This window comes from Episyrphus balteatus, chromosome 2 (assembly GCF_945859705.1).
Source record: "Episyrphus balteatus chromosome 2, idEpiBalt1.1, whole genome shotgun sequence".
Lineage (NCBI taxonomy): Eukaryota > Metazoa > Arthropoda > Insecta > Diptera > Syrphidae > Episyrphus > Episyrphus balteatus.
Genome location: NC_079135.1, coordinates 10319146 through 10336078, shown reverse-complemented (window position 1 = coordinate 10336078; position 16933 = coordinate 10319146). Strand labels below are relative to the sequence as shown.

At 32.3% G+C, this 16933-nt stretch overlaps 2 protein-coding genes across 8 annotated transcripts in view; one reads left to right on the top strand and one right to left on the bottom strand.

Annotated features, from left to right (window-relative positions):
- The window catches only part of LOC129909158 (uncharacterized), a 96161-nt gene that overhangs the window by 6247 nt on the left and 72981 nt on the right, over nt 1-16933 (bottom strand). For all 7 annotated transcript variants that reach the window (XM_055986149.1, XM_055986153.1, XM_055986154.1 and 4 more), the window contains one exon: nt 14411-15494. In XM_055986149.1, coding sequence (XP_055842124.1) covers nt 14411-15494 — 1084 coding nt within the window. The remainder of the gene's footprint in view (nt 1-14410; nt 15495-16933) is intronic.
- On the top strand, nt 15513-16368 carry LOC129909176 (uncharacterized). Its single transcript, XM_055986186.1, has one exon. It carries the CDS (start codon nt 15575-15577, stop codon nt 16361-16363), a length of 789 nt encoding a protein of 262 aa, XP_055842161.1. The 5' UTR covers nt 15513-15574; the 3' UTR covers nt 16364-16368.

Genomic DNA, 16933 nt, shown 5'->3' with positions numbered 1-16933 from the left:
TATAAAATGCAACGATACAACAAAAAAAAAGGATAATAAAGATGCACAAGGACAAACGAAGACAACGTAGATGACGATGGTGTGTGATGGTAGCGATGGCGATGACGACGATAGAACGTTTATACGACGACAGGTGCCGACCGAATGTCATTCCCAGGTGGAGTGTGTTGTGTATAGCGAGAGAATGAAAGCCGAAGCAGCACCAAAAAGGGACATCGATTAGTATGTGTATATGCATTTCGCACAAAACAAGGTCAACATCACAGTACAGTAGCAGGCAACAAAAGCATAGCATCACACAGGATTCAGTTAAGAGCAGCAGGAGTAGGGCAGAGCGCGCCAGGCAATTGCAAGGAGCAGTAGCAGCAGTATAATTGTTTTGCCATACAATTTTAATTAATAGTAGTTTTTACAGGAACACATATCAGGATGTTATAGGTGTATTGGTTTTTAAGTTTTGTGTATTGGGTTGAGTTCATGCGCGAAGAACAATATAAGAATGACGTCATCGTTGTTGGCATATTTATATGCATACAAACAGCATTTTTATGAAAGAGTTTTCGATGTTAAAGTTGAAGGTGAAGCAAAGTTTTTTTTTTGTTTTGTTGAAAAAGCACACATAGACACATGGTGAAGAAGAGAAGAAGCGCATACAGATCGTCCGAGTGTAATGAAGTTTATTTTTTGTCGTATGTTTGTATGTTAAACATATCAGCAAAGATATACAGGACGTTTAGTGTTGGTATTAATTAGAGGACATAATTAAAAGAAAAAAAAAATATGAGAAAACGTAAACAGAAAAAAAAATGCAATTTATGAAGAAATAAGCGAATAAGAAAATGTATATTTTTTGTTATATATATTATAAACTTAGAAAAATAAGGATGCACAATGCAAACGATGACAAAACAAAAAAGCTTTTTTTATAATGATGTGTTTTTCTTGTCATTTTGATTTGTTTGTATAAGGCAGTTGGATGGAACAATTTAATTAATTTCTAGTTTTAAAAATAGGATTTGATATGAAAAGGAGAAAGCGAATTTATTAAGTCTAACAAATTTTCTTATCAATTGCGAAAATAAACCGTACGATTTTTGAAAAAAAATATGTTTTTTTAATTTTTTTAATTTTTGGGAGAAGCTTTGTTAAAATCGTATCTTAAACAGCTTATCTAATATTAGACCTCAATCAACAGAAAATTATATGCGGAAAATCCCAATCGGATCCTTACAATTTTAAAAAGCACTCGATTCTTGAAATTGGGCTTTACTAACATAGGTTGTGCCCATTAAACTTACATATAAAATTAAATTAACACAAGAAGTTAAGCTACTTGATCATAGGAAGAAGCGACGTATGTCATCCATTCATTCATTCATTCATTCAAGCAAGCAAAAAAATGTAAAATTTTGACAATCAATAACTAGTTTCATTATTAAACCAAAGATACAGCAATTTGTCGTCTATTTTCATTTGCTTAAAGGGTCACTGCGGTGTATGTGTAATTTTTTTTATTCTTGAAAAAAAAAACTTAAAAGTTAAGTGATTCAAATGTAAAGAACTTAAGGTCTGCAAATTTGCATTTAAAGTTTGATTACAGTCACAACAAATTTTTAAAAATTATTTTTAAGTTATTTGACTTGGAAGCAAAAACCCTTAAATTCACTTGGTTCCTGCAATTTTATCTTTTTTCTTTTACCCTATTTAAATTTGGCTTTAGAGCTTGTCTCACAATATCTGTTTTTCTTATGTAGTACAGGAAAGATAGAGTGTTTTGTGGAACGAGATATAGGAAGCATGATTTTACAGATCTCAAAGAATGGTGTTAGAAAAGCTTAAGTTCTGGTAATCGGGAAGCTACCAACCTGGGGAAATTCGCTATTTTGAAAAACGCGATTTGGTCGTTTTCGTTTCACTCAATGATTCACTCATTTTGAAATCCAATAAAACAGTTTGGATCGCTTTCACCCATTTTTCACAAATTGGACTTCAAAATAACTTGATGAGCATTTTTCAATTGTAAATTTTGTGTGACAAGAATGAAACTAGGTATTTCTACTAAACAGTGGTTCCTACCAAGAATTTTTAGGAGAATTTTGTCCTGGAAATGTGCGATCTCTTTCGGAATTTATTTCCTGCGAATAAAAAAATCTAATGAAATAGAAAATTTACTGCCGATAGCAGGAAATTGTTATTCACGATAACACCCATTATTGAGGTGGTCAACACGTATCTAGATAACTTTTTTTTATTTGTTAAAGGATTGGAATCTCACAAGAGCACTGACACTAATCACCACAAAAAAAACCCAATTACAAACCTACCAACGTCAATACAAACCAAAATCTAACCTTTCTCTTGTTTTGTTCCGAATTATTGTTTTTATTTGTTTTAACGGATATGTTTTTCTTATTGGTCACCACAAGACTGGGCTTGGTTTCGGTTACACCCTTAAACCGTGAACTATCATTTACAATTAACCTAAATTATCGATTTTATTTCGCTTTCTTTCTGTCTAGGAAAACAAATATTTGTTATCATTAATTGATTCCAAAACAAAAAAACAAAACAAAAACAAACCGCTGTCTCACGCGTTATTTGTTTTCCCTTAACTGCGATATTCTTTTCATAAAATTTATTTAGCCATTTTGTGACCTACAATTAAGTTTCTTGACAACTTTGTATACAAAAAAATGTTTGCCTTTTTCAAAATACTTAGTGCAAATGACATAATCGTTCAAAGTAAAAAAAAACACGCCCTTAACTGTAACTCAAGTCACTAATTGGTATTTCATTCAAAGGAATCCCCACTGTGTTTTTGGTTCTATAAAAGTTCAAAGATTACTAACCAAGTTTCTTTTACCAGTATTTCTTATTATACGGACATGGGAATGTTACATTATATTTCTCAACACTCGAAAAAATGCAATTGAAATTGAAAGGCCGTCACCCGCAGCTGGCCAGACTAACCCTGAACTTTATTCTCGAAAACCATCCCCCCAACCTCCCTGCTCTCTTGTACACCATCATCACCTACAAAAACTGTGTCTTCCTGTTCAAGAGCTATCCTCATCCCCGCTGTTGCTAGTGCAAATGTTGGCCAACAAAACGCTCGTTAAAAATAAATTATTTATCTAACAACTGCGATTGTAGGTGTACAGTACAACTATAAGCTTGTATGAGTGTCACAATTTTATGTATGAATGTCTGCTTGGGTTAAGTCAAACAAAACGTGAACACGGATGGACGGACAAGCGACAATAATTCCGTGTGTGTTCTGGGTAGTGTACTATGTACTGTGTATAATTTAATGTTCTATTTTTGTGTTTAATTATTTTTAAATTGCATTCATGTGAACGTGAGGGGGTGTGGCAGAGTTAAGCAAGCAGACCAACAGTCATATTATAAATCTTTTTTTTTTTTATGTTTAGTTCTTGTATGCTGTGTCGCTTTGTTCCGGAGCTGTATCCTTTTTGCTATTTGATCACATTTTTCAGGACCTGTCCCTACACTGCTGCCGCCGCTGTAACAACTGCTATAGGTACTACTGTGTGTAAAGGAATGCATTCAGGTGCGGTTTTTTTTTATTCTCGTTGCACACATTTGAGCTATAGTTTGTGTGTGCCATGTCTATATGCCTATTATAAGGCTTTTTTTGAACTTGCACAAATAGGAAGGCATAGAAATGAGAGAAGGATTATTATGTTTGACGAGCATGGAGAGTGTTGTTGTTGTAGGGCGAAGAGTGTTGAGGGAAGTCGGTTTAGTTTTGCTTTTGTGACTTTTGCACGCCCAACAAGTGCAATTAGTGCGATTTAGTTAAGCGATACTATCAAAAATGAGTAAAACATTTTTGATGGCATCGAAATGAAAAATAATAACCTAAATTCAGAATGCACGACTGAGTTGCACGATGTTGCTCTTTATTAAAAAAAAATTCTTAGTAATTGCAAAAGTTAACCATGATTTTTGATCAGAAGTTTCTCATTTTTTCAGTCAAAAAGCTGAGATTAACTATTTTTTGAAATTGCTTTTTTAATTACTTTATGCTGCAATAAAAGTTGTTTGTAAGATTGTTGATTACTTAGAACATTGTGTATCTACTTAGAATATTTTTTAAAATTCAATTTTTTAGCGTCACCAGTATACAACCCCAAGAATAGGTGAATGAAAAATCATGGGAAATAAAGTGATTTGTGAGCTTAATAGTGTTTTCGTTATTTGTGTATTTACCTTTCACAAGATAAACTAATAAAATCAAATTTCATCGTTAATTATGGATAAAATCAGTAATAATTACATTTTGCAAAACAAATATTTTAAAACTATAAATGTAATTTTAGTCGCATGTGAAATTTTTAGATTTAAAGGGATTAGGTATAATAATTTACTTAAATACACATGATGTCTACTTATATATTTTGTTTTTCAATTTGTTATAGGTAATATTAAAAACAATGATGCTACAATAGATGACTGACTTAGATCAATTCGTTTAAATAAATTTTAAATATTTAAGTTCTACTTTACTTTAGGGAATGAAAAATTGGGCTAGATTAGTGAAAAAACCAATGGATTTAAATAAATATGTTTTTTGTGGGTTACTTTTTCATGGAATGTGCTATGAGTGAGTGTAAAGAAATTTGATTTGAATTTGAATATTAAAGATTTCTAATGTTAAGATTTTTAGGCACAAAACATCAGAAGACATGATAATTTTGCAACGTTTTGATGAGATATGTCACAAAAAAAATTAAGGAAACATTGTTCTATAGAATACCTCAAAGTCGGCCTGTACTTTCTGAAAACCAAGCGGAATTTTGCAAGTTTTCATTAAGAAATAATGGAGCAGTTATTAGCAATGATTAACCAAAATGAGCTACAGTGTGACTGATATATATTCTGCAAACATCTGCAACTATAGCTTTACATTTTTTATACAATTTATCAATAATATTTCTAACACACTTCCCTAACAAATGCAAGATACCATTTTATTAAAATCGGGACAGCAAAACAATGACATTTTTTAGATATAAAAAGAAATAAATTGACAATTTGAAACTTTTTCCCAAGCTAGATTTTCAAGTTTTCATAATAAAACTGTCGCTTTTCCTGACTTTTACATAGAAAAATACATTTTGATTACATTTCTGAATGGTGAAAAGTCCATTGTTTGAAAATAATTATATGCCCTCACTCAAAAAATTTAAAATAGGTAACAAAAAATGTAAATTTGTTGTACCGCCATACGAAAGTGACTTCATTTTAGAGCAAAAAAAAAGACAAATAGCGAAAACATTTTTAATATCAAGCAATTCATTTTTACAAAAAGATTGATTTTCTTTAGAAATTTTTTGAGGATCAAGAATGCTAAAATTCTTTATGACCATCAATATCAAGATTTTACTGAGAAAAAAAAAAAAACTTTTTGAAAAGTTTCCTAACTTTTGATCATTTATTTTGACATTTTTTTTAGGGTTAAAACCCGAAAATATCCTCTGGAATTAATTATTTTCAAGCACACAAAATGAAAAAAAATCTTAAAAACTCGTTTTGGGAGGCCTTTGACACTTGTTAAAATTGGTAGACGTATTGATGTGGGGAGTTTATCTTTGTTTTAAGACCACAGTGAGGAATGAATGTACCAAAATCCAGTTTTCATAAGATCTTCTCACGTTTTGTTTTTCTTTTGAATGAATTATTTAAACTTCTCAGGATTGAAAATTCGAAAAATTTGTTGAAAATGTTGAAAATTAATTTTAATCTTTATTTTAAAATATGTAACCAACCAACCAGCAAACATTAATATTAAATATTCAATCACAAAACTTTGAACGTTTAAGCTAAATCATTGAACAATAAATACTTGTTACAAAGACACCATTAGAAAAACGAACTATTATTCAAATTTACCATTAAATCCAATCCTTTATTTGTTCTATTTACATTTCGAGTCCAATGTCTATTCAACTGATAAATAATCTAAAATTACTTAAATCGTATTCAAATTCGTATTCAACCATTAAAACAAAGTAACTGTGATTAAATTGTATGTAAATACAATGAGCAACTCACTTAAAATAAAACAAAAACAAACAAAACAAAAAAAAAAATCACTGGGACACTATGGCGTATGTGTAATATTTTTTTGAAAGCACTTTTTTCAAACTAAATAACAAAAAATACAAAAAAAAACTCTGTTTCCACGTTGCTAAATCCATTTGAGTATAACAAGAAAAATACTTGCACACACCATTGAAATGACATCAATGCAAAGAAGAACAAAATGCACTTTTCACTCATCTGCCACATCACAATGGTTCATTGTTCAAAAATACACTAACTATACACATTAGGGTGGGTCAAAAAAATTGAAATTCTTTTTTTTTAATTGGTACTCCAAAAAATCGATTGCTAGACCCCTCTAGAATATACACACCAAATATGAGCTCTTTATATTAATGGGAAGGTCCTCCGCTTTGCAATTTTCCATTTTTACATCAAGCTTCTACTAAAAAAAAATAATTTTTTTATTAATTGACTTTTTAGCAAATTTCTTTTCATATTCTTGTAGGAAATTGAACGCTCTACAAAAAAGGCCTTATACACTTTTTTCGTTTATCTAACCGTTGAATAGATATTTGAGGTCCAAAAATCGAGAAAATCTTTAAAAATTCGTTTTTTGTTCTTAATTTTGTAACAAATTGAAAAATTATAATGATTAAACGCGCAAGACATATTCTTGTTGGAAATTGATTGCTCCACAAAAAAAGTCTTAATAACTTTTTTCATTAATCTAACCATTCTAAAGATATTCGAGGTCAAAGTTAAAAAAAAATATAAAAACATTTTATATTTTTAAAAAATTTCTAATTCACTGAAACTTCATTATTTTCAAATTAGCAAGATATATTCTTGTAGGGGCTTAAACGTTCTACAAAAAATTCCTTGGAATGAAATTGATTGCTTTAACCGTTTAGAAGATATTCGTATCCAAACCAATGCTCACTGATTTCAATAGTTTTCTTATGACCCGTATGCATTGCGATTTGGATACGAATATCTTCTAAACGGTTAAAGCAATCAATTTCATTCCAAGGAATTTTTTGTAGAACGTTTAAGCCCCTACAAGAATATATCTTGCTAATTTGAAAATAATGAAGTTTCAGTGAATTAGAAATTTTTTAAAAATATAAAATGTTTTTATATTTTTTTTTAACTTTGACCTCGAATATCTTTAGAATGGTTAGATTAATGAAAAAAGTTAATAAGACCTTTTTTGTGGAGCAATCAATTTCCAACAAGAATATGTCTTGCGCGTTTAATCATTATAATTTTTCAATTTGTTACAAAATTAAGAACAAAAAACGAATTTTTAAAGATTTTCTCGATTTTTGGACCTCAAATATCTATTCAACGGTTAGATAAACGAAAAAAGTGTATAAGGCCTTTTTTGTAGAGCGTTCAATTTCCTACAAGAATATGAAAAGAAATTTGCTAAAAAGTCAATTAATAAAAAAATTATTTTTTTTTAGCAGAAGCTTGATGTAAAAATGGAAAATTGCAAAGCGGAGGACCTTCCCATTAATATAAAGAGCTCATATTTGGTGTGTATATTCTAGAGGGGTCTAGCAATCGATTTTTCGGAGTACCAAATCAAAAAAAAAAATTTCGATTTTTTTGACCCACCCTAATACACATACTAGAAAAAAAAAGGACAATCCTTCCTCGTCGTCGTCCCGAAAATATAACATAGACAACATCACGACGAGAATGCAAACCCCGAATCCCAAAACCCGAACCCCGAAACGAGAAAATCTAAAATAAAAATTAAAAAAATAGAAAAAAAAAGTTTTTCTTTTCGCCACCAACTTTTCATCAAGGACTCTTTTTCATACCAAAAATAGAAATTTAATTTAAACTGTGCCAAGGACTGTGTTTGGTTCTTTTTTTTCACTCTTCTCAATTGGGGGGAGCGACGACGGATTGAGGAGAGAGAGAGGAGTGTGGGTTATAGCATTTTTGTATGTCATCATCATCCCTTTGGGGGAAGTTAAAAAAAGGGTTATGATTTATTTAAACGAAAAATAAACATTTTCTCCCCGTGAATTAAAAAAAAGAATACACAAACAAAATTAATATCATGCCATATCCTTACCGCCGATAAATTAATTTCCACTCATAATGACACCCGCCGCACTATAAACACTAAAGATGATGACACAAAAAAAGGCACCCTATAAGTTGTCACCGCCACTTAAGAACTACTCAAAACTCAATGCACATTTCAGAGAGGAGCACTCTCGACTGAACATCACTTCAACACGATGCCACCCGACAAATGATGAAAGAAAAACTTCAACGCGTCGATAACGCTTTTCGAGAGTGACAGTTGGAGATGCAATTTTCTTTCATTCTTTTTTAGTTTTTTTTTTTTTTTTTTGCAAAAACTAAAGGATGCAATTGACGACTAAAGACGACCAGTTAATGAGACTTTTATGAAACCCAATCCAGTTAACTATACGACAGAACTAAAAACTACACGAGCAAAAAAAAAAACTATAGGTATTACGAAAAATTGCTGAGTAAGAAGAAAACACGCACAAGTCGCGCGGATATAGGCGACATCTGCTAAGGAAAAGCCAGTGAAAAACTATTTCAGAATGCTTCTATAGTCCGACAGCGAACCAACCACCCTCGCACTCTAGTAGAGAAGAGTGACACACAGTTGCATGTGTCATGTAAGTTTGGAAAATACAAAAAAATAGTCGAAAAAGTTGCACGCTCCGAGTTGGTTGAAATGGAAGAGAGCAGAGGCAGCAGCTGACTATGAGGACCAGTATTGCCATTTTTTGGAAACAAAGTAATAACGAATTGGTGTGAACTTTTAAGAATTTCAATTTGTTGGTCAGAAGCATCCCAGATACTCTTTGCATTTCTGTACCGACGAATTCAATAATTCACGACTTTTACCTCTAAAGGGTGCTAAATTCAATTATTTGTGAATTTACCTAGCCTATAACCAGCGGACAAAAATGACGCTTCCAACGATACCTCATGTCAAACTACGCTATGTAGTTTTGAACTTATGATGGAACAGATAGAGATCATCTCAAGATTATCAAAAAATAACGTTTTTCAGGAGTGAGCTTTATTCATTTTGCCCTTCAGTTCTTTTGATAAATTTCTACAAAGTATCAATATACTCTTAAATTGGCAACCCTGTTGAGAGCAAATTGCATTCCCATGCGGTAGGGGTGAGATTTGCGAGAATGGATGGAAAGAGAACTAACTATTCGCGCTAAAGCGCCTATGCTTATAGTTTCATCATATTTGCTGCATTTATATTTTTGCTGCCACCCACGACAACCCTTTCAAAGTCCTACATGGCGCTCTAGTTTGTTGTGATTTGGACTTGGTATTAAAAAAAAAAAAAACAACAACACAGATTCATAATCTGCATCGCTTTATATCGCTTTTGCTGTGTTATAGCCAGCCATCAAAATCATCATAGCCATAGAGCTCTCTAAAGCCATCATCACATCTAAAACACCATACCAACCCTGTTTTGTTGTTTCTTGTGTCGTAGTATGTATAGACATGTTCTCCCACAGGGAGAGAAAATTATTTCCAAAGGAAAAAATATTAATAATAATAAGAAGAGAAAAGCGTGACATGCAAACAGCAAACAAACAAAACGAAAAAAAAAATCACGAAGGACGAACCACAACCACCACCATACTACTACCACATACCACCTCGAACACCATCACCATCGTGATGCAAAAATAAAAATCTGAGGCGAAATTAAAGGCTCTTCTGGAGCAACTTTGTAGGAAAAAAAGTAGGTTCTATCAAAAGAAGTGAATTTTTTTACCACTCTCTGGTTGGCTTTTTACGTTGCATCTGGACTTAATGTTGATTTTTTTGGTCGCATGATTTTTGCCGTACAACAAAAAGATATATGCGTTTCAGATTAAATAAAATAAAATCGGGAAAAAAGGGGAACGTTTTTCTCGGATTTTAATATTTAATTTTTTATTTTTTTTTTTTTTTTTGTATTGGATCAGAATATCCTCAATCAAAGGGAAAAGTTCTTTTCTCTTTTGCAAATAAAATGGAGCATGATACATGTACCAGAAAAAGATCAAGACAACACAATTTTGTTTTATTTAACCACAACAAAATCTTGTAAAAATTTCGATTAAAATTCATTTTTCCATCAAAAATTCTGTTTTTATTTGGAATCGACTAAGTTTAAAGGTTTTAAGTATTCAATATGTTGACTTGCACAGAGTATTAATTGGTAGACAGTTTACTTAAAATGTTATAAAAACATTTCTGAAAAAAATTCAAAAATTAAAAATAAATATTTTTTGTAAAAAATCCTTTAAAATCAAAAAGAATAAAATAAGATTTTTTCTTATAGACAAAAGAAGGAGAATATTATGGTGCCCTTTATAACTTTTTGCAGGTTCATCATTAAAATTAATTCAAATTTGCACTTATTAATAACACTTTGAGTGGAAGAACGCGATTTTTAGCGAAAAAAAAATGCTAATTTATTATTGTAAAGCAAAAAGTGTTTAAAAGAAACGTTGTAATTTAGAAATAATGGGGAAACCGACGAAGTTACGAATACCAGAGTTACGGGCGACGGAGTTACGAGCGTCAAAGTTACGCGAAACCGAAGTTACGAAAAACTAGAGTTACGAATTCTAAAGTTATGTTGAGCTATGACATGTGATTTTTGGGTTGGCAACAATTGCGAGGAACGATATGGAATTATGGAAATACAAACAAGAGATTAACATTTTTCTCATTGGTCAGAACTAAATGAGTAATGGGTGTTATTTAATTTTGTAAAATTTTGATTGGATAGGTCATCCTCATTGCAATTGTCAGGTATTAATTGATGATAAATACTGAAATTCGTTGTCATAACTTTAGAATTCGTAACTCTAGTTTTTCGTAACTTCGGGTTCGCGTAACTTTGACGGCCGTAACTCTGTTGCGCGTAACTCTGTTATTCGTAACTCCGTTACCATTTCGAAATAATGAGGTGTGACAACTTTGAAAACGTGAGTTATGGGGGAAAACGCTTTATAGTTTCATGTTTCGGTATAAAACGTTCATAAGTGAAGTATAATAATGTGCTCATAACTTCGTCATTTCTGCTTCAATTAACTTAAAATTTTGACACAATATCCTTGAGGCAGTAAAAAAATGCAAACACAAAATTTAAATACCTTGCCTCCCACTTAAATTCAATACCAAACTTTGCATTGCTGTGAGCAATTAATATAAAGATAAAAGAGCCCTAATCCAGGTTCTGGAATGTAAGACTTTTCGTTCATTCGATTTCGATACTATTAGAAATTTAGATCAGCTAAGTTTAGAAAATATTTTGGGCTTTTAATCCTCATATTGGCCTCCAAAATTTTAAGACCTCATAACTTAAAAATCAATGAAGTTATTGCTCAAACAAAAAAACGGTCACTGTGGCGTATGGGCAACATTAAAATTTTAATTTGAACTTGAGGTAAATACAAAAATTTGTAGAATAAGTAAATTTATTCACATTTAACATGCAATTTTGGTAACTCTAACAAATTATGTTTGTTTTGTGATACGCGCATCCGCAGTGCAGTTTACGTCGCTTAATTTTTCATTAGAGATGTTTTATTTCTAGTAAGTCTTAAAAAGGATAAAATGGCGAGGATTTTAGTATCTAAGAAGTGGAAAATTAAATTTTTGCCACTGATATTATTTTTCAAAATTTAAATGACAATTGATAGCTTTTTCCATGTTGGATTGAGAACTTTCTGCTTGAATTTTCAAATGGAGAATCTTCTTCGTTCCGGCAGCAATAATAATACTTAAAAAAATATACGTAATGTGTAAAATTATAAAAAAAAAAAATCTGTAAAAATATAAAAAAAAAAACAAAAAATCATTACAAACGACACAGTTGTGGCGTCCAAAGTTGGTTGGAGACTATTACAAGAAAATCCCTCTCCAGACTTATTTTTCTCTCCAGACATACAATTACATCTATACAATGAATGCCCCAAAGCTTGCACTAGAAAAACGTAAAAAAAAAAAAATCTGCTCAGCTGGTCCCTTGCGGGTGCAACAATGTCTTACGGATAGACGTGCGAATAACGACCAACGAAGAGATAACAGTGGGAAAACCAATATGTGAAAATTGGAAAAAAATAATTAAATTTGGAAATTTAGTTCAAATCATGTAAAACAGCTAAAAAGTGTACATAGTACATTTGGTAATGCTTTTTTTAATTTCGTTAAAAAAAAAGAATTTTTAGCTTGGAAAAATACATACATATCTGGATGGATTTATCGTCAACTTTTTCACTTCTCAATTTACATCACTTTTAAATTTTTGTGACGTTTTGTCCCACTGTTTTGTCAGCAGGCGTAACCTCATTTAACCACCCACCCTTAGTTGCTTGTGATTGTGCACGTAAACACTCTGAAATAATTTTTGAGCATTACATTGCTCCGATCTCGGACGGTTGGTTGCTTTGATGGCTGGGCTGGTTGGTTGGTCGGTCGGTCGTTCGGATGAGAGTAATATGACTTAACTGTGAACTGATGCAGCTTCAGAATGAGTTTAAAATAAAAGGATAACACAGAAAATGATTACTTGGAGGAAAACACGGAAATGCTAAGATAGCCCGAGGCCACTCTGATGTTTGTATTTTTTTTTTTGAATCATCATCCACCAACACGTATACAAAAAGTGTATTCCTATATATTATATACTCTCTTGCAATGCTTTTATCGTTTACGAACCAGGATTTTTTTCCTTTTTCCTTTTTTTTTTTTTTAATCGATGAATATTTAATGAGAACGTATCGTCATTTCATCCATGATGATGAGAACGTTCAGTGGGACAGTGTGTTTTGTTAATCATCTTTTAGAGATCCAAACCTCAAGCTGTGATTGTCAATTGAAAAACAGATTGGTGAGTGGCGGCGTATGGTGCAGGGGACTGGACAGACAAATGAAAAAAATAAGAAATAAGAGTAAAAGTGAGAGAAATTGGCACCAAAACAGAAGGAGCCGAGGGTTGACTTGAGGTTTTGAAGAAGAATAAATATTTCATCAACGTTCGTTCATTCGCATTTTAGCTTTAAATAAAGATAGGCGATCGGTAAAGATGGAAAGAGAAAAAAATAAAGAAAAAGAGAGAGATAGGTTAAATGTTAAAAATAGAGTACACAAGTTTTAAACTTCCTGGTGGGTTTTTAATGAGTTCATTTTAGTTTGTCAACTTCAAATGGGGCAGGCAACATTGAGTGGTTTTGGTCGTTTAAAGACTTTTTGTAGATGGGTGTGTTTTTTTTTCTAATCTGAATTATGATGGAAGACGAGTTTTAAGTGATGAATGAAAAAAAAAATGAAGTTTTAATAGGTTTTGGCAATTTTTGTCATTGGGACAGCCCCACTTTAAAGGAACAATTGTTGAGTTTAAAATTCACGAGGGAAAAACGCAGTGTAAGCAGAAAAAATCACATCAATGTCCGTTGCACGAATTTCCATGAGTTTGCATGAGTTTCAAAAACTTTGAAGACGATTTTCTTAAAACTACAATTCTGCATATTTGTGGTTTTGGCTTTGTGTCTACGACATGTAGTCGGAAAGCAAAAATTGGAAATAAAAAAAAAAGATTAATTTTAAGGATAGAAGAATAATGATTGACGCAATGGTCAAAATTTTAAGTTTTGACGAAATAGCAGCTTCCCGAAGGCAAAAAAATTGTTTTTTTTTCAAGTAAATGCACACCATGAAATTGCAAAATAACTAAAAGAAACCTTATTCTTTCTATTATTACAATATAAAAGTATTTAAGAAGACTGTATGAAAATTTTACACCGATCGGTCTTGCCGTTTCGGAGGAATTTTGATCACCGATTTTTAAATTGTTCCACCTTAACTCTACAAATCCTAAAAAAAAAAGCGAAAAAAGACAGTACAATCTGGTGAAAAACTTAATTCAATTGTATTCCTTTCATTCTAATTTTCATCTTAAAATGAGATATCCCGACAGTTCCAAGATGATTTCAAAACATAACCTGAAGTTTATATCGGTTTAATTTGACAGATCCAATAAACAAAAACAATGCTGCCAAGTTTGGCATATTACACCTACTTTAACTTTTAAAAACATTAAATTAATTGATTTTAGACTTGGCACATTTTAATAAAATACAACTACATACTCAAAAGGAAACTAAAAATATATCAGACAAACACTCAAAATGACAAGAAAAACAATCTATCATGCGTTTTACAACAAATTCATTTCTATGCAAGCTAAATTTCAAAATTTATTTTCAAACTCAAAACAAAACAAAATAATAAATTTAACAAAAAAACATACCTTGAACTCAACAACCGCTCAGCCTCATCGGCAGTCATAGCATCTGGTAGGCTATCCTCTCGCCCCATTTCAAGTGAATCACCTGCTCTATTTCGATTCACAATTACCTCTTCTTCTTCATCGATGTCTTCCTCCAATATATCATTATCTTCATCACCACTCATATCAGCATATTCAATATCCTGCATATCGAGTGGTGGTCCTTCGGGCAGTGGTGGTGGTCTTTGTGGCAAGGCCGGCAGTTCAGGACTCTCGAATTCATCTTGAGTCTCTAATGGTGCCGCAACTGGTGGTTTCTTCGTCGTCGGCGATGTGGTAACACTGGGAATCGACGATGGTGGTGGTGGTGGAGGTGACTTCGATGAACTGCCACCACTTATATCGGAACTTCGGCGCCGCAAAGGACTAGGCGGTATTTTTGGTGGAGAATGAATTGGTGACGAAGAAGAAGAAGATGTTATCTCCTGATGAATAACAGGCTCAATTGCACCACCACCATGGTAAAACATTTCAGCTGGTGGTGGAACATCTGGTTTAATCACAGCATAAACTGTGGTTGTTTCTTGAGCAAAGCCATTGGCATGGAAACTTTTGTGCAAATCTATTTTTGCAGTCTCGTACAGCTCTGATTCACCAAAGACTTCGCGACTTTCGCTACCATCTGGATTCAACCTATAACCAACGTCTACATAATTCAGAGATGGTTTCTCTTCGTCATCGTTGCTATATTGCACTTGGTTGCTATCCAATATTGGCGATTGTATTGACGATTTGTCAACTTCTTCTACTTCCTCTTGTGTTGGATTGTGATGTTGTTGTTGTTCAATAGCTGATGCTATATATTTTGTATCAAAATCATAAGCAGGCTTAAGTTTGGCTTTAATTTCTGGCGATGGCTCATTAAATCCTCCCTCATCTGTGCTAACTGAGCTGATAATGCTTGCGGGACGTGAACCTAATCCAGCTGCAGGCAAATTCAAACAAATGGATGAGACCTTTTTGATTCTGGGCACAACTTCTTGCTGTTGCACAGATTGTGTTGAGGGATCGTTTTCACTTCGTTCTAATGATTTGTTAGCTCGTCCTAAAAAAAAAATGAAAAATTAATCAATTTAATTGTCATGATTGAAATTTAGAAAAAAAAAAAAACTTTAAAAACATCAAATGTCTGATCTACAATTGATGAATGATTATTTTGAGATTCTTGAGAAATGTCAAGACCCCGATGAGGCATTCAAAGATAGTCCTGGAGAAAAATCATTTGCTACTGCTTGGTTAAGAAAACTTTGCAACGATATCTATCGCAGAAATGAGGAAAAACAAACAAGGAATCTTTATTTACTTCAATTATCCAGATGCATAAAAAATGGAGAACTCAATCAACTTTTTATGTCACTTCCACCCAAAGGTAAACTTAAACCTTTGGAGAGTCCTTTCAAAATCAATATCGATCCTAAGTTAATTGTCGGTGAAATGGAAATTGCTGCTCAGGAATCAATTCCACATTCGAGTCCGAGAAATTATCAAACTCACATGAGTACAAAATTATTTGATAACAATCAAGGAGCTTGTGCATATCTCGCGGTTTCTTTGGGAGATCCCAAAGATGGACCAATTTGGATGGAAATGGGAAATAAAGGATCATCATTTCAAACTAATAACATTAAAGAGGAAAATATTTTGGAAGACTGTGATTCATATGATGATGATAATGAAGAAGTCAATTTGGAATTTCTTGAACTTTGTTTACATCACACCGCTAATGAGATTGCAGGTCTTGCAGAACCTGGTCAGTGTCCTTTGTTAGAAGAACAACTACAACTTTATGAAAATTTTATCAAGAACTACGATATTGGAGTTGATGCATGTCATTTGAGCAAAAGTGAGTTTAGAACATTTTTGCTTATGAACTTTCAAACGGATTTGTTGCATGCACTTCAGCGGTTCAAGTAAATAATCATCAGGAAAGATTTATTTTTATAAAAAAAATTTTTTCAATAAAAGGTCCAAGTAAAAGAATTTTTGTTGTTGTTATTGTTATTGAATGGGCGTAATTCACAATCAACCCAATTTAACAACAACTTTACTTTAGTATCTTCATGTTGCAAACTAATTTTTTTTATCGAAATGGTTAATGACAGAAACTTCCAATTAATGCCAATTATTGTCAAAAATTGAGAAACAAATGGTTTCAGTTATTTACCGGACAAAGAAAGGATTTTTGTTTTCAATCTTTAAAGGTAAAAACGTAGCCTACCTGTGGCGTATGAGGAATAGTTTTTATATTGGAGAATTTCAGCAGCTAATAATGATTTTTATACCGCTGACCAAAATATGAAACTAGTTGACATGAATTGGCAGCAGGCAAAAGAAATATTAATTTACGGAAGTCAAAGGGCAGAAAGGGTTGCCAGATGTACTCAAACATACAAATTGAAACAAATGATGCCTGAAAATATGTTGAGAAACCCTTTGTGAAAATTAAAGTAGAAAAACATAGATTTTTAAAGGCCATTTCCTGAT